General features: G+C 43.9%; 1 protein-coding gene across 5 annotated transcripts in view; it reads left to right on the forward strand.

Annotated features, from left to right (window-relative positions):
- Positions 1-18,367, forward strand: part of MTERF3 (mitochondrial transcription termination factor 3) — a 38,694-nt gene that overhangs the window by 2,823 nt on the left and 17,504 nt on the right. For all 5 annotated transcript variants that reach the window (XM_038388508.2, XM_038388509.2, XM_043507568.1 and 2 more), the window contains exons 3-5: positions 1,915-2,067; positions 3,474-3,663; positions 17,224-17,371. In XM_038388508.2, the coding sequence (XP_038244436.1) occupies positions 1,915-2,067; positions 3,474-3,663; positions 17,224-17,371 (491 nt within the window). The remainder of the gene's footprint in view (positions 1-1,914; positions 2,068-3,473; positions 3,664-17,223; positions 17,372-18,367) is intronic.

The raw sequence follows: 18,367 nt of genomic DNA on the forward strand, positions 1-18,367 counted from the left end.
GTTCTGTCAAAGACTCCTTCTGTGTCCTTTGACAAACCATTTTCTCCTTCTGCAAATGGGGAATGCTAGAAAAAGTGATTTTCCTACACTGTGTTGACTTGTCTGGCCTATTCTTGCAGCTAACCCCATGTACAATTGAGAAGGATTGGGTCCTCTGTGACTGTAGTGCAAAGAACATCTAAATCTGGTTTAGATGAGTTGGCTTTCATCCAGAGTGTATCAAAACAGATATTCTGCAGTCAGAGGTGCAAATAGGTGGAAGTGTAGCAAGCTGTTTAATGACCCATATAATGTGCAACTCTCGTATATATTCTCGAGCAACAGGTACCTTTTCTAGCATGGACCAGGACTTTGTGTTTTGTAGACGTTAATTAAGCCCTACAACCAGTCTGTGAGGTACTCCAACTTCCATGGAGTTTTGTCTGTTTATGCCAGGGCTGAATTGGTCCCAGAAATGCAGACAAGTATATTAGGATGAAGTGGAGAAAAAAGAAACTTCTGCTGGAAAATCATCTAAAACTCTGTCACAGCGAGAGCTCTGTTTAGACTCTGGAATAGAGTTGCTAGAGGCCATATCTCAACTCTTAGGGCATTTAAAACTAGACTCTACGAAGTATGAGAAAATATGAGGAACAATTCTGCAGTGGCAGATGGATGATATAACTTATAATTCTACCTTTTATTCTGTCTAGCCACACTGGCTATGCATGCTAGTTTTAGTAGAAACATCCAGCTATCAGTACTGAAAAATTGAAGTGTTGACATATAAAACCTTGTTAGAGGGACACCATCCACTTCACATCTACTAAATGGATTTTTTTTTTTTTTTAAAGATACAGTTTTAGGGACTCTACTGGTCCTGAATGTCCTTGCCAGTTTTGTAGTTTTTCAGTTTTATTTTTTATTTTTTAAATAACAAAAAAGAAGTTTCTCCCTTATTGCTGTGTGAAAGACCCACACAATTGGAGAAACTTTGAAACAGAGTATGTGAAATATGCTGACAAGTGTACACAATGGAAAAGAGAAGTGGTTTTTTTTACCTGTTTCAAGACAGACCTCAAATTACTGTAACAAGAATAGGTTTTAAAAAATCAGCCAGAAGTGAGAAGGATTGCCTTGTGGTTAAGGTACTAGACTGGGAATCAGGACGTATAGTTCAGTTCCGAGCTCTGCTACAGACTTTGTGTTCAGTCTTGGCTAAGTCACTATTTCTGTATCTAAATTCCTAATCTGTTAAACAGTGATAGCAGTAGTTCTCTACCTTACAGGGCTATTGCACAGAGATGTGCTAATATTCTCCAGGCCTTTATAAATTTAAATGTCTCAATTGATGTGGATTTTACCACTTCTCTTGAGTGACTACTACGTAATTCAATAGATCTCACTATTGGGAAGCTTTTTGGTGATATTGCTACAGCAGCATCAATCCAAGGACCTTAACATACATTCCAACTATTAATGGTGCTTCACCAGCTAGGGATCTGATATTATCCATATTTGATGGGGAAACTGAAGCAAAGATTGAGTGACTTGCCCAAGTTGCACTGTAAAGTCCCAGTCCTGCTAACACTTGCACACATGCTTAGTTTTAAGCACATGATATTACCACTTGGATGCTTAAAGTTAAGCATTCAAAAAAGCTTTTGCAGGATTAGCAGGAAGTCCTGGCTGAGCTAGGGAAAGAATCAGTCCTTTGATTTTGTCACATTACAGCTAATTATGTTTCCTGTTGCCTGGTAATCATAGTTGCCTCACAGAAGAAACTCCCTAAACAAGTGAAAGCAACAACATAAGTAAAATCATATTTTGAAAATACTTTAATTTCTAGTTCTTGAGACCGACTTGGAAGATACTGGAAATTCTAACAGTTTGTCAAGAAAATCTATTAACAATTCTCTTATTAATGGCTTCTAGTTTGGGAAGATACACCACCTTCATCTGCTTTGGAGGAAATCTCTGAAGAAGAAGCTGTGCAGATTGTAGCTGAGCCACCCCTTCCCCTTGGTTCTTTCACACTTCGAGATTATGTTGATCGTTCAGAAACTCTGAGCAAGTTAGTGCTTTTGGGTAAGTGTAATGACGTTTAGGCAGACTATTTGTGCTTGGTGTGTTGAGTATTCCTTAGTTTATATTTTGATCTTACTGATTTAGCAGTAAACTTGCAAATCGTAATTTTATAAGTGTAGCAACGCACAATCCAAGGTAGAGGGGAGAGATGCAGGACAAGTGAACACAAGTAGAGTCTGTTTATGTGGTTTACCAGCAATGTATGTTAGTTTGGGACAGACTCCGTGTTCCTCAGCTGTTGATCTAGCTAGGAGCACTGAGAGGGCAGCTCCTGGAGGTAAGGAACACTTTGCTATACTCTAGCAGCCTCCATCCCTCTGGGCTCACTGAAGAAATGTTAACTGGCTGTGGAGAAGCTGCAACTTTTTCTTCTGGGTAGGAAGGAAAGTTACCATCATGCAGGGCTCTAGAAGTGAGAAAAATTAAAGAGGCAGGGCAGGAGAAATGGGGAAAATCTTGGCTCTCTCAAAAATAAATCGGAGAAAAAAAGATTCCTGAAGTCAAGGTGATCTTTTCCTTCCCTTCCCTTCCAACCTTCTTCAAGTTCAAGAAATGCATGGAATACAGAAATGACTTGTGGGAGGGGAGATGTCTACACTGTACCAGACAGTTGTAGATTTTAGTCCTCACTAATGTGCCATGTGCTAATGGTCTGTGTAGGCCCTGCTGCCATGAACTAAAATTTCTCTAGTGTGTATTCACGTAGTACTCTTTGAAATGGGACTACATTAGAGCACGCTAGGGAACTTTGTGTGGCAGCAGGGTCCATACAGGCCAGTTAGTGCATGACACAATAGTGCAGACAAAAAGTTATACATTCCAGTGTGGAATAAAGTCCAGAGAAAGAAGTGGAATTGTTGGGGCAAGTGGGTTTTGGATTAGAATTGCCTTTGGCTAACAGTCTAATAATGAGAGCTATTTGGGTTGATAACCAAAGGCACTTTGCAATAAAATTTTCCCCCTCATTTACTGTGCCCTTATAAGAAAGAGTTGGGAGATACTCTCCTCCACATACCTCTGAGCAAACAAAATGAGATCCCTGCACATTGTACAGTTCAGAATATGGTGAGAAATGCATCTTACTGTGCTTAACTTCTCTGATTACAATACTGAAACCTGCTGTCTTTTTCTTCAAAGCATAAACTAAACTATTGGAATTTTGCTACCAAAATTTGGGTTAGAAAGAATTTAGAGCTTGTTTTATCTCAGTTCTCTTCTGAATATACAAGTTATTGTGACCACAATATCTTGAGCAATCAAAATATTTTGGCTATATGCACAAAAGTTGTATTCAAGACTTCATACATGCAGTGCAGCATGTACTTATGTTTCTTATGAATCTCTTCCTCATAATTCATTTAACTAAGCATTCAACTAAAGTAGTGTCTGTGATTTATTTGCTGTAGGAGTTGATTTGTCCAAAGTGGAAAAACGTCCAAATGCAGGCCAACTCCTACTGAGACTGGATTTTGAAAAAGATATAAGAAAAAGGCTTTTGTTTCTTAAGGATGTGGGTGTAGAAGATAATCAGCTGGGGCCATTCCTGACCCAAAATCCATACATTCTTGCTGTAGACATGGAGGCGCTAGAGACAAGGTAGGTCTTTCATGAAACATGCCCATGACCCATTAATCCTATGCCTGCTAACTATAATCACATAAATCCAATCCCTTCTACCTCGATTTACCCATCTATAAAATAGGTAAATATTACAGTGGGATTTTGTTAGGTCTAACATGTAAATGCTTTAAAATCTCAAATGTGGAGCTGGTGCTTGGTGTGCAGGGCTCTAAGTGAAAATCCACAGAAAATGCCTCCCTCCTCATCTATAGCCACCCAATTTCTTTGCACCTGTGCTACAAACCTGTTGGTTGTCCCAAGCCTTTCTGTGCCCCCACCATTCCCGTGTCAGATTTCCTTCTGCTTCCCCACCTGTTTGTGGGATCTACACTTGCTGATGTCGGCCACCTCTACATTAACCAGGAAATAAGTCAGCAAGAAAGTGCAGCTTTCTAAACAGGTTGCAGAGAGATGCAGTTATACCTGGGTTTGTGCAGCAGACTGCTCTTGCCAGAGTCAGTCCAGACTAAGGAGGGGAATCGGGATTGTGGGGGCTAGGTGTGGGGCCCCTGCGAGTTGGAATCCTACAGTCACATAGATCTAAGTCTGCCACTGCTCAGAAAGGTAGAATAAAAATTCAAAAACATTTATTAGACTGGGAACCCTACAACTGTGACATTTAGGTAGGTGGGAACATGTGCTTGAAATTACTCTGAGAATGAGAAACTGCAGTTAAGTCACAACAAAATTCTTCTACCTGGCTATTTTGTGGGAGCGAGTCTGACTAGCAGAGGACAGAAAACAAATGAAGAAGCTGGAAAGATTTGGGCTACTTGCATCCTTTTCCAGGAGCCTGATCTGTATGTCATGCCCACCTGCTAAAATGGCTTACTCAATTCTCTAGACTGATATAACTAAACCTAGCAGAATTGCAGTTTACGAGCTGCCTCTGGCCAGAGCTGGGTTGGGGAAAGCTGTGCTGGCAGCTTTGGGGAGCCTGGATCCCTCCACCCTCCCTGGGTGGAGGGCTCAAGCAGCGTCCAGCCTGTGTCCCTACCCCCCAGGTGCCCTGCCTAGGGCAGGTGGAGGGACCCAGGCTCCCCACGGTGCAACTCTCCCTGACCTGGCCCCGTCTGGGGTGGGGGCAGCTTGGAGCCGCAGCCTGGCCACAGTAAGAGCTGGGCGGCTGCTGTGTGGAGCTGCGGTGGACCCTCCACCTGCCTGGGGTTGGGGGGAGGGCTTAGAGCAGCCTCTGGTTGTGTCCCTGCCCGGCTGAGGGCAGGTGGAGGGTCTGTGACCCACACGCCTCTCCCAACTGGGCTCCAGCATGGGAGTGTCTTGGAGCCTCAGCCCAGTCATGGTAAGTAGAGCCTGCAAATCTGCGGATGCAGATATCCATAGACAATTTTTGCAGATCGCAGATCAGATGTGGATATGCATTTTTGTATCTGTGCAGGCTCTATTAATAGCCCTGCATATTTGCATGACAATGGCTCCGGTGGTAGATTTCTCAACTCCAAATTGATTCCCGACTGATTGGTAGCAATCTGGTGTTGCAAGTTTCCACAGTGCGATCGCCACTCACTTCTCCACTGTCAACGCACCTCTCATTTTGGTCACCTTGCACTGGAAGGCTGGGGCAAGGTCTGCACACAGATCCAGGAATGTGGCCTTGTGCATTTGAAAGTTCTGCAGCCACTGCTTATTATCCCATGCCTTCATTATAATGTGATCCAACCAGACAGTGCTCATTTCTTAGGGTATGTCTACACTACGAAATTAGGTCGAATTTATAGAAGTCGTTTTTTTAGAAATTGTTTTTATATAGTCGATTGTGTGTCCCCACACAAAATGCTCTAAGGACATTAACTCGGCAGAGTGCTTCCACAGTACCGAGGCTAGCGTCGGCTTCCAGAGCTTTGTACTGTGGGTAGCTATCCAAAAGTTCCCGCAGTCTGTGCTGTCCATTGGAATTCTGGGTTGAGATCCCAATGCCTGATGGGGCAAAAAACATTGTCGCGGGTGGTTCTGGGTACATGTCGTCAGGCCCTCCGTCCTTCCCTGAAAGCAATGACAGACAATCATTTTGCGCCTTTTTTCCTGAGTTACCTGTGCAGATGTCACACCACGGCAAGCATGGAGCCCACTCAGCTCACTGTCACCGTATGTCTCCTGGGTGCTGGCAGACGCTGTACTGCATTGCTACACAGCAGCAGCCACCCATTGCCTGGTGGCAGCAGATGGTGCAATAGGCCTGAAAACCATCCTCATGGTGTCCGAGGTGCTCCTGGCAGCCTCAGTAAGGTTGGTCAGGAGCGCCTGGCAGACATGGGCGCAGGGACTAAATTAGGAGTGACTCGACCAGGTCATTCTCTTTAGTCCTGCAGGCAGTCCTATTGTACTATCTTATGGTGAGCAGTCGGGAGATGTGGATGGCTTGCAGTTCTACTGCACTGTCTGCTGCCAGCCAAAGATGTAAAAGATAGATGGAGTGGATCAAAACAAGAAATAGACCAGATTTGTTTTGTATTCATTTGCTCTTCCCTCCGTGAAATCAACGGCCAACAATCGTTTTGGTGAGGTCTGCCGGGGCCCCTTGAAAACTTTAATGGAGATTCAGTCCTGCCTGAAATACCCAGAGCGAGGGATAGCTTAGTGGGTTGAGCGTTGGCCTGCTAAACGCAGGGTTTTGAGTTTAATCCTTGAGGGGGCCATTCTGTGTGACAGTTGTTTTTGTTTCTCCTTGATGTAAAGCCATCCCTGCAATACTAGTGGGAGGACAGCATGAGCTCAGAGAACATTTCATTGTGAGTGCATTTTTTTCGCCTTCTAATCTTCACTCTCCTCTGGGAAGGAGAAGATCCTGTGATCCTTGAAACACATGCAGCTGGTGGGGGGGAAAAAAGAGACAGTGGTATTTAAAAAGACACATTTTATAGAACAATAGGTTCACTCTTTCACGGTACACCTTGCTGTTAACATTACATACATACATACATACATACATACATACATAACATTACATGGCCAGCTCCTCATCCCTCTCTCCTCCCCGTGGCTTACAGCAGTGAATATTTCTGTTCAGCCACAGGCAAACAGCTCAGCAGGAACGGGCACCTTTGAATGTCCCCTTAAGAAAAGCACCCTGTTTCAACCAGATGACCATGAATGATATCACTCTCCTGAGGATAACACAGAGATAAAGAACACGTGTTGTTTAAAGGCCAGCAAACATGTACTGCAATACTTCGTTCTACAATGATTCCCGAGTACGTGCTACTGGCCTGAAGTGGTAAAGTGTCCTACCATGGTGGATGGAATAAGGCTGCCCTCCCCAGAAACTTTTTGCAAAGGCTTTGGGAGTACATCCACGAGAGCCGCGAATGCCAGGGCAAATTAATCATTAAACATGCTTGCTTTTAAACCATGTATACTATTTTAAAAGGTGCACTCACCAGAGATCCCTTCTCTGCCTCGTGGGTCTGGGAGGCAGCCTTGGATGGGTACGGGGGGGAACTGGTTCCAGGTCTAGGGTGAGAAACAGTTCCTGGCTGTCGGGAAAACCGGTTTCTCCGCTTGCTTGCTGTGAGCTATCTACAACCTCATCATCATCATCTTCCTCGTCCCCAAAACCTGCTTCTGTGTTGCCTCCATCTCCATTGAAGGAGTCAAACAGGGCTGGGGTAGTGTGGCTGAACCCCCTAAAATGGCATGCAGCTCATCATAGAAGCGGCATGTTTGGGGCTCTGACCTGGAGCAGCTGTTTGCCTCTCTGGTTTTCTGGTAGGCTTGCCTCAGCTCCTTAAGTTTCACGGGGCACTGCTTCGGGTCCCTGTTATGGCCTCTGTCCTTCATGCCCTGGGAGATTTTCACAAATGTTTTGGCATTTTGAAAACTGGAACGTAGTTCTGATAGCACGGATTCGTCTCCCCATACAGCGATCAGATCCCGTACCTCCCGTTCGGTCCATGCTGGAGCTCTTTTGCGATTCTGGGACTCCATCTTGGTCACCTCTGCTGATGAGCTCTGCATTCACCTGCAGCTTGCCACGCTGACCCAACTGGAAATTGAAATTCAAAAGTTTGCAGGCCTTTTCCTGTCTACCTCGCCAGTGCATCTGAGGTGAGAGTGCTGTCCAGAGCGGTCACAATGGAGCACTCTGGCATAGCTCCCGGAGGCCAATACCGTCTAATTGCGTCCATAGTACCCCTAGCCTTCGACCCGGCAAGCCTAATCCCCTTGTTGGGGGTGGAGTAAGGAAATCAATTTTAAGAGCCCTTTAAGTCGGGGGAAAAAAGGGCTTCGTCATGTGGACGGGTGCAGGGTTAAATTGATTTAACACTGCTAAATTCGACCTCAGCTCCTAGTGCAGACCAAGGCTCAGGTCCAGAAGCTGTGCTCCACCATCTGCAGCGGCTCAGTGAACACCATCAACAATATTGAATTTGTTCTCACTATGTCCCACAGCAATCTGTCCTCCAAGAAATCATCATATTACCCGCTGATTCAACTCTTCTTGTAGCTCTACGAATACTGGAGGATTTTGTGTCCTGTGCTTGTAATGCTTATGACAAGAGTGCAGAATTGTATAGGCTCCATGCTTCTGTTAGTGATGGGGGACAGTGAGGAGGACCTCATATGGCTGTAGAATTTTGAAAAAATGCATAAAAAGTATGTGATCTAGATTAGTGGATCTAATTAATCTAGATTAACCCTCAACCAAGGGTTTGGGACACACTGTGGGGGCCACAAGCAGGGCCAGTGTTAGACTTGCTGGAGCCCAGGGCAGAAAGCCAAAGCCCCATCACATGGGACTGAAGCTCGGGGCTCTGAATCCCATCACACAGGGCTGAAGCCGAAGCTTGAGCAATGTAGTTTCGGTGGGACCCCTGTGGTGTCGAGCCCCAGGGAATTGCCCTGCTTGCTACCCCCTAACACCGGCCCTGACTTCTATATGCAGAAAACCAGTTATTGTGGCACAGGTGGGCTGTGGATTTTTTAATAACATGTTGGTGGGAGCATCAGAAAGGAAAAAGGTTGAACACCCCTGCTATAGATGACATTGTGGGATGGAGTCAGTTGCTCCCAGTCACCCTTGCACAACTCGTTTCTGCCCCACCATGTGTTGCCAAACTGGCCCAGTGGATACCCACCCATGGTGCACCACACTGCATCAATACAAGTATCATAGAATCATAGAATATCAGGGTTGGAAGGGACCTCAGGAGGTCATCTAGTCCAACCCCCTGCTCAAAGCAGGACCAATCCCCAACTAAATCATCCCAGCCAGGGCTTTGTCAAGCCTGACCTTAAAACCTTCTAAGGAAGGAGATTCCACCACCTCCCTAGGTAACACATTCCAGTGTTTCACCACCCTCCTAGTGAAAAAGTTTTTCCTAATATCCAACCTAAACCTCCCCCACTGCAGCTTGAGACCATTACTCCTTGTTCTGTCATCTGCTACCACTGAGAACAGTCTAGATCCATCCTCTTTGGAACCCCCTTTCAGGTAGTTGAAAGCAGCTATCAAATCCCCCCTCATTCTTCTCTTCCGTAGACTAAACAATCCCAGTTCCCTCATCCTCTCCTCATAAGTCATGTGTTCCAGTCCCCTAATCATTTTTGTTGCCCTCCACTGGACATTTTCCAATTTTTTCACATCCTTCTTGTAGTGTGCGGCCCAAAACTGGACACAGTACTCCAGATGAGGACTCACCAATGTTGAATACAGGGGTACTCCTGGTGTGTACGCACAGTGCCGATGCAAAGAGACAAGTATGCATATACACAAGTGACATACTAAGTTGTCACTTTATGCTGACATAACTTGCCTCAACCAAAGTTTATAGTGTAGACATGGCCTTAATTTTCTTTACCCAATTTATGCAGTTTGTTTACTGTGGTGAGGCAGTTACACTTGGATGCTGAAATAACTAGTCAGTTTCACTTTCTGGCCAAGTTCACTACCCCAGTGCTAGGTTTGTGGAAGTACTGCAGTAGAATAGCTTTTTTTTTTTATTTAGAAAATTTCCCAGTTTTTTTTTTTAATTGGTATAGGAATAGGTTTTTTAAAAAACCTAACTCGGTTTTGCCTTTGCCTGCCTGGATTCTGCAGATAGCAAATCTGTCTATCCCAGAGAGAAATTCCTGAAAGCTAGCATTTAGACTAGAAATGCTAACAGACCTGTAACTACTGCACTCTTTCTAGTTGTCACAAGATTAATACCCTTTTTCCCATGGAGCAGCAATATGTCTATCCAGAAAAGACACCTATATCACATCCGATATGAAACCAGCATTTACAGGTAGAGCTGTGCTGCAGTATGCTTACTTTGGAGGATCTGCAGCTGCTTTAATTTTCTCAAGATACTCTCTTTAGGATAGGTTTCAGAGTAGCAGCCGTGTTAGTCTGTATTCGCAAAAAGAAAAGGAGTACTTGTGGCACCTTAGAGACTAACAAATTTATTAGAGCATAAGCTTTCGTGAGCTACAGCTCACTTCACAAGTACTCCTTTTCTTTTCTCTTTAGGATGATAAAGTCAACCTAGCTCAGCTGTGAAGTCAGACTTTCATTTTGGTGAATGTCCTGTAATGCTATCTGGCTTGTAAAGTTTTAAACAAAAATAAAAAGTACACTCCAATTCATTTTTAGTATACTAACCATTTGATTTGAGTGAGTTTCTTTTATTTGGCATTCATAAATGCTTGCATGGCACTTTAAAAATAAGTTTGTAGTGCAGAGGATATAGCAAGCTGTAGGTTGAATAAATATGTAATGTATCCTTTGAATTAAAGAAGCAACATCACTTGTGCCTAAACACTAAGGGTATGTTTACACTACAAAATTATGCCAATTTTACAGAATGTATAAAGTCGAATGCATGCATCCACGCTAAGCACATTAATTCGGTGATGTGCGTCCACAGTACCATGGCAAGCGTCGACATTCCGAGTGATGCACTGTAGGCAGCTATTCCACAGTTCCCGCAGTCCCAGCTGCCCCTTGGAATTCTGGGCTTAGCTCCCAATGCCTGATGGGGCCAAAAATTTGTCGCGGGTGGTTATGGGTAAATGTCATCAGTCAACTCTCCCTCTGTGAAAGCAATGGTAGAAAATCATTTTGTGCCCTTTTCCCTTGATTGCCCCAGCAAACGCCATAGCACGGCAAGCATGGAGCCCATTCAGCTCACTGCAGCAGTTATGACCATTGTAAACACCTTGCGCGTTATCATGCAGTTTATGTAGAACCAGAACCTGAAAAACCAGGCGAGGAGGCGATGGCAGCGTGGTGACGAGAGTGATGAGGATTTCTCTAAAACCGTTGTCCCTGGCAATTTGGAGATCATGGTGTTAATGGGGCAGGCTCATGCCGTGGAATGCTGATTCTGGGCCCAGGAGACAAGCACAGAGTGGTGGGATAGCGCAGTGTTGCAGTTTGGGATGATTCCCAGTGGCTCCAAAACTTTCTCATGTGAAAGGGCACTTTCATGGAACTTTGTGACTTGCTTTCCCCTGCCTGAAGTGCAAGAATACCAAGATGAGAGCAGCCCTCATAGTTGAGAAGTGAGTGGCAATAGCCCTGTGGAAGCTTGCAACGCCAGACAGCTACCGGTCAGTCGGTAATCAATTTGGAGTGGGCAAATCTACTGTGGGGGTTGCTGTGATGCAAGTAGCCAGCTCAATGATTGCGTTGCTGCTATCAAAGGTAGTGACTCGGAAATGTGCAGGTCATACTAGATGGCTTTGCTGCAATGGGATTCCCTAACTGTGGTGGGGCTATAGACGGAATCCATATCCCTATCTTGGCCCCGGACCACCAGGACAACCAGTACATAAACTGCAAGGGGTACTTTTCAATGGTGCTGCAAGCACTGGTGGATCACAAGGGACATTTCACCAACATCAACGTGGGATGGCCGGGAAAGGTACATGACGCTCGCATCTTCAGGAACTCTGATCTGTTTAGATGGCTGCAGGAAGGGATTTACTTCCCAGACCAGAAAATAACTGTTGGAGATGTTGAAATGTCTATAGTTATCCTTGGGGACCTAGCCTACCCCTTAATGTCCTGGCTCATGAAGCCATACACGGGCACCCTGGTCAGTAGTAAGGAGCTGTTCAACTATAAGCTGAGCAAGTGCAGAATGGTGGTAGAGTGTGCATTTGGATGTTTAAAGGGTCACTGGAGCAGTTTACTGACTTGCTAAGACCTCAGCGAAACCAATATTCCCATTGTTATTGCTGCTTGCTGTGTGCTCCACAATCTCTGTGAGAATAAGGGGGAAGATGTTTATCGTGGGGTGGGAGGTTGAATACGCGCAGCCAGACACCATGGCAGTTAGAAGAGCACAGCAGAAAGCGCTGCGCATCAGAGAAGCTTTGAAAACCAGTTTCATGACTGGCCAGGCTATGGTGTAAAAGTTGTTTGTTTCTCTTTGATGAAAACCCGCTCCCTCGGTTGCCTCTAAATTCCCTGTAAGCCACCCGCCCTACCCCCCTTCGATCACAGCTTGCTTGCAAAGGAAATAAAATCACTATAATTTAAAAACCATGGATTCTTTATTAATTGATTATAAAAATAGGGAGATAATTCACAAGGTAGCTCAGCTGGGGTGTGGGAGGAGGGAAGGAGAAGGCCACTTTAAAAATTTGTTGAATGACAGCCTTCTGTTGCTTGTGCTGTCTACGGGGGTGGAATGGTTGGGTGCCTGGAACCTCCCTCCTTCCCCGCCTCCCCGTGTTCTTGGGCATCTGGGTGAGGAGGCTCTGGAACCTGAGGAGGAGGGAGAACAGTTAAATGGGCTGCAGCGGCACCGGAGCACGTCTGTGATCCCACAGTAGCCCCAGCGTTGCATCCTGCCTCCTCTGATCTTCCTGCCACTACCTCTCATCTCAATCATCCCTCCTGTCCTCACGTTCATTGGCCGCTTTCCTGTATTGTGCTACTGTGTCCCTTCACACATTCTGCTGAGCTCTGTCAGTGCCGAACGACTGCATGAGCTCAGAGAACATTTCATCGCACGTGCGTTTTTTTTGCCGCCTTATCTGAGATAGCCTTTGGGACAGAGGAGGGAGGCTTGAAACATTTGCAACTGTGGGATGAAAAAAAGGGAGTGAAGTATTTAAAAAGATACATTTTACAGAACAATGGCTATACTCTTTCACGGTGAACAACACTGTTCACATTACATAGGACATGTGATTTCGGTACAAGGTTGCATTTTGCATCTTATATTGAGTGCCTGCGGCTTTGGTGTTAGAGGTCACACACGCAGTACTGGGCAAGAGAATTCGGCTTGCAGGCAGCTATGGTAAGCCTTAGTCTTTCGGCTTCTGCAACCTTCATAACAGTAGTGCCCTTCCTTTCCCATACCAAGCAAAGCCCATTGAGTTGGCCATTTAGTGCTATAGTTTTCATGTTAACGTGCAGCAGCAGAAAACAAATTATTCCCCCCCGCCCCATCCAATTCTCTGGGATAATCGCTTTACTCTTCCCCCACAACGTGTGGCTGGTATCAGGAAAGATCCCTGTTAGCCAAACGCGAACAGCTCAGTGCTAGTGGCCCCTCCCCCCCACCCCTTGGCTAACTGGGGCGGGGGGGGTGTCTTTTCAGGCACAGGCAAATGGCCCAGTAGGAACAGGCACCTCTGAATGTCCCCTGAATTAAATTCCCATCTTTCAACCAGGTTACCATGAATGATATCACTCTCCTGAGGATAACACAGAGAGATAAAGAACAGATGTTGCTTGAATGCCAGCAAACACCGGGACCATACGCTGCCAGGCTTTGTCATGCAGTGATACCAGATTACTTGCTACTAGCATGGCGTGGTAAAGTGTCCTACCATGGAGGATGGAATAAGGCTGCTCTTCCCCAGAAACCTTCTGCAAAGGCTTTTAGAGTACCTCCAGGAGAGCTTCATGGAGATGTCCCTGGAAGATTTCCACTCCATCCCCAAACACATTAACAGACTTTTCCAGTAGCTGTACTGGCCACGAATGCATCCCAAGTCCTCAGGGCAAATTAATCATTAAAAACCACTTGCTTTTAAAACATGTATTATATTTAAAAAGATACACTCACCAGAGGTCCCCTTCTCTGGCTTGGTTGGGTTGGGAAGGGTATTTCAGTCAGGGTGATAAAAAGATCCTGGCTGTTGGGGAAAATGGGGTACTGTGTGCTTTCCTCAAGCTCATCCTCCTCATCTTCCCTGTCTGCAAAATCTTCAGGGGTGTCGGAGAGTACCCCATCATTGGAGTCTATAGACAAGGGTGGGGTAGTGGGAGCAGTCCCCCTTAGAATTGCGTGCAGCTCAGTGTAGAAGCAGCATATCTGGGACTCTGTCCCAGAGCATCCGTTTGATTCTTTGGTTTTCTGGTACACTTGTCTGAACTCGTTAAGTTTCACGTGGCACTGTGTTGCGTCCCTGCTGTAGCCTCTGTCCATCGTGGCCTTGGAGATTTATTTTTTAAATGTTTTGGCATTTCGTCTTTTGGAATGTAGTTCTGATAGCACGGATTCGTCTCCCCATACTGCAGTCAGATCCAGTACCTCCCCTTTGGTCCATGCTGGAGCTCTTTTTCGATTCTGGGACTGCAAGGTTACCTGTACTGATGAGCTCACCTGGCCATACAGGAAATGAGATTCAAAAGTTCCCGGGGCTTTTCCTGTACACCTGGCTAGTGCATCTGAGTTCAGAGTGCTGTCCAGAGTAGTCACAATGGTGCGCTGTGGGATAGCTCCCGGAGGCCAATACTGTCGAATTGCATCCACACTAACGCTAATTCGAAACGGCGATGTTGATTTCAGCGCTAATCCTGTCGCCGGGGAGGAGTACAGAAATTGATTTTAAGAGCCCTTTATGTCGACAAAAATGGCTTTGTTGTGTGGACGGGTGCAGTGTTAATTTGATTTAACGCTGCTAAATTGGACATAAACTCGTAGTGTAGACCAGGCCCTAAATACAGATGGACACAATATTGGTTACATCACTCTCTGGAATGTTTTATTGTTATGGATCCCATGTTGCCAGGAAACAAAACAAAAGTTTCGATAGATTTGGCATTTATGACTTGAGATAAACACTGTAAAAGTAAAAACATTCCATAATTCATAACAATTCTGACCGTTGCAAATCGGTGTCTGTAGTGCAGCTGCACCATATATGTTTATTTTGAAATACTGTTAATGGTGACTTGAATTTTTAACATGCTTTATACAACTGCTGATCTGACAGGGTTGCCAATTCTCACAGGATTATCATGAGTCTTGTTCTTGTCTGTCTTAAAAGTCCCAGCTCTTAGTGTCAGGTGACCACACGAAAATGTCAGCTGTACTTGTTTAATTTTTTTTTTTGTTTAAAGTAAGTTTCTGGCTCTCATGGTTTTGAAGAAAAGCTTGAAACCATAAAACCTAATGACTCAACAAAGAGAAAGCAAAGAAAAAGTACTCCACAATCATTTGACTTATATTGTGAAATTTTAAAAACCATTGTGTGGTATTTTTTGGAATGTTTGGGATTGGCAATTCTGAGTATATGATATATTTAAATGGGTCTTGAACAATCCATTCATTAGGGGTAAATAGGAGACTTCCTCTGAAAATGAAGACCTCTGCCATCAGTTTCTGCAGAATTCTAGGTTTCATTGCAAGGAATAGAGTACAGTATCTAGCAAATTTGAGTGGAAAAAGTGCAGCAGAGCAAAATTGTGACAGGAAAATTGTTTCTTTTTAGAACCATATTGGAAACAAACTGACAAGAATTAGGTCAGTTTCACTTTGTTACTTGGGTTGGGACCCCCAAGGTTACGCCACCCTTAAATTTCAGATGTAAACATCTAAAACTGTTTCATAGTAGCAGCCGTGTTAGTCTGTATTCGCAAAAAGAAAAGGAATACTTGTGGCACCTTAGAGACTAACAAATTTATTAGCGCATAAGCTTTCGTGAGCTACAGCTCACTTCATCGGATGCATTTGGTGGAAAAAACAGAGGGGAGATTTATATACACACACAGAGAACATGAAACAATGGGTGTATGATAAACCCATTGTTTCATGTTTCTGTGTGTGTGTGTGTATATAAATCTCCCCACCAGTATTTTCCACCAAATGCATCCGATGAAGTGAGCTGTAGCTCACGAAAGCTTATGCTCTAATAAATTTGTTAGTCTCTAAGGTGCCACAAGTACTCCTTTTCTTTTTATCTAAAACTGTGAAATTGACTAATTTTAAAATTGACTAACTGAAATGGACTGTGAATTTTGTAGGGCCCTACGTGTAGTATTTTAAATAGAACTCCATTTTCACTAACTTCAGGAGACGGAGAAGAAATAAACCTCTCTTAAACATAAAAATGTTACTCATAGACTTTAAGGTCAGAAGGGACCATCATGATGATGATTTAGTCTGACCTCCTGAACATTGCAGGACACAGAACCTCAACCACCCACTTCTATAATAGACCTCCTAACCTCTGGCTGAGTTACTGAAGTTTTCAAATAATGATTTAAAAACTTCAAATTACAGAGATTCCACCATTTACACTAGTTTAAACCTGCAAGTGACCCGTGTCCCATGCTGCAAAAGAAGGTGACACCACTCAAGTCAGATTGGCAATGCTGTAGAAGAAGGTGAAAGCGCCCCTGCCCCAGGGTCTTTGCCAATCTGGTCAGAGGGAAAATTCCTTCCCTTCCCCAAATATGGCGATCAGTTCGACCTTTTTGAGCATGTGGGCAAGACCCCCCAGCAAGAAAGAATTATCTCTAGTAACGCAGAGCCCTCCCCATCTAGTGGTCCCATCACCAGATGATGGAGATATTTGCTACTCGCAGTTGCAGGTCAGCTACATGCCATTGTAGGCAGTCTCATCATACCATCCCCTCCATAAATATATCAAGCTCAGTCTTGAAGCCAATTAGGTTTTTTGCCCTCACTGCTCCACTTGGAAGGCTGTAGATAAACTCTTTCTGTGTCCTGGCAACCAGATGTTTTATAACTAAATCTTGGGGGCAGTGACCAAAAGTAGAGATCTATTATAACAAAAATAACTTCTACAGATCTAAAAATGTTTAATTTACTTTTTTGTGGAAGGTTTCTCTGTACATGGCAATGTATGGTATTTCTACTTCCATGATATTGGCAAAATAGGACTGTGCAAAGAAGAATGGTATTGAGGTCCTTCTTAAGTTTGACCAAAGCAATGAAAATGTATTTCATTAAAATAAACGTAAGGCAACATATATTGTCATAGCCACATGCCCTGATGTGCATTAGTGTGTTCTTAATCGGTGAGACAGGATGCTACTTAAGCAGATAACTATTTTAACCTATATTTTAAGTACTGCTGGAAAGAATTAAAATCTGTCTTCAGTATTGACATTTTGCTCTCTCATATTTTGCTTGTAGTTAATTGGAAGGGATAGTATTTTGTTTTTATGATAACTGCAGACTTTTCCCCCCTAATTATTTCTGGCAGGGTTGTATGTTAATATTAAAACATCTGTCTGTTTGCAAGATATCACTGAGGAATTTGAGCAACTAGATGAATAAATTGAGGCAATAAATGTTCATCACTGTTTTTCTTTCTCTTTCCTAGAGTAGCTTACCTAAAATCAAAAAAATTTGGTAAGGAAGCGGTTGCACGGATGGTCTCGAGAGCTCCGTTTTTACTGTCCTTTTCAGTGGAAAGATTGGATAATAGATTGGGTTTCTTCCAAAAAGAACTTGGACTAAGTGTGCAAAAGGTAAATAATATACCCCTACATACTTACGTATTTTGTTAGTGAAAGTAGGCTAGACTTGAAATATAGGTGCCCACAGATAACCTCAAAATACTTATAGTGTACGTGCAAGGTTATTGATTGTCACTCTCACGCTGTTGCCGAAAGACATGACTTTAACTCCCCCAGGTAGGTAGCTTGAATCTTTAACACTAAGGATCCCAAAATACTGCCTCTGAAGGCAGTACATCTGTGAACAGTGTCAAATGTGTTTACAGCTTTATCATCTGATGCAGCATCTGAGGATCGATCCTACTGCTAAAATAATAAATAAAACAAGAAAGACGACTGACTTCATCATTTTCTAAACGCTGGAATATAATGAGGGCTTTAATACATCATATAGTATACAAATACCATACTAGCATAAACTCCTAACACTGTGCTTAGCCCAGAAACCTATTGGATGTACTCTGTATGGTTGCACAGGAGATCAGATTAGATGCATGGTTCCTTGCTTTAACGTCTTCAAGGCATTAGCAGTCCATTCAGTCTTCTGAAGCGTGTAGGAGTTGAGTTAATTACTTCATTTAACAGCTACTCCTTAATTATCAGCCTCCAAAGGGTGTCCTGTGCTCTTTGGCTAGAAAGATAACTGGAATAGAGCCTTGAGAGTGGTGGGAAGGGGAAGAAAATCCAAATAGTACAAAACCACAATGATAAGTGTCACACATGTCTCTGATTGGATGGTTAAATTCTTATTTCAGTCTCATGATAACAGCATAGAAAGAGGATATGCTGCTAAAAGTCTTTAGGAGACCGTGGTGGAGAAAATAAAAAGTATACCAGGTGATAAAGTCCATACTGCTACCAGCACCTTAATGTCTCAAAACTGACTTGCTATCTTAACAAAAGAACATCTCTTAAGAACTGTCAAAGGATATGGAGTTCAAAATGCCTTTGTAGGCCTATTTTAATCCCATCTTCCTGCTGTTTTGCCATACCTTTCAATCCGATCTT

This window comes from Dermochelys coriacea, chromosome 2 (genome assembly GCF_009764565.3).
Source record: "Dermochelys coriacea isolate rDerCor1 chromosome 2, rDerCor1.pri.v4, whole genome shotgun sequence".
Taxonomy (NCBI): Eukaryota; Metazoa; Chordata; order Testudines; family Dermochelyidae; genus Dermochelys; species Dermochelys coriacea.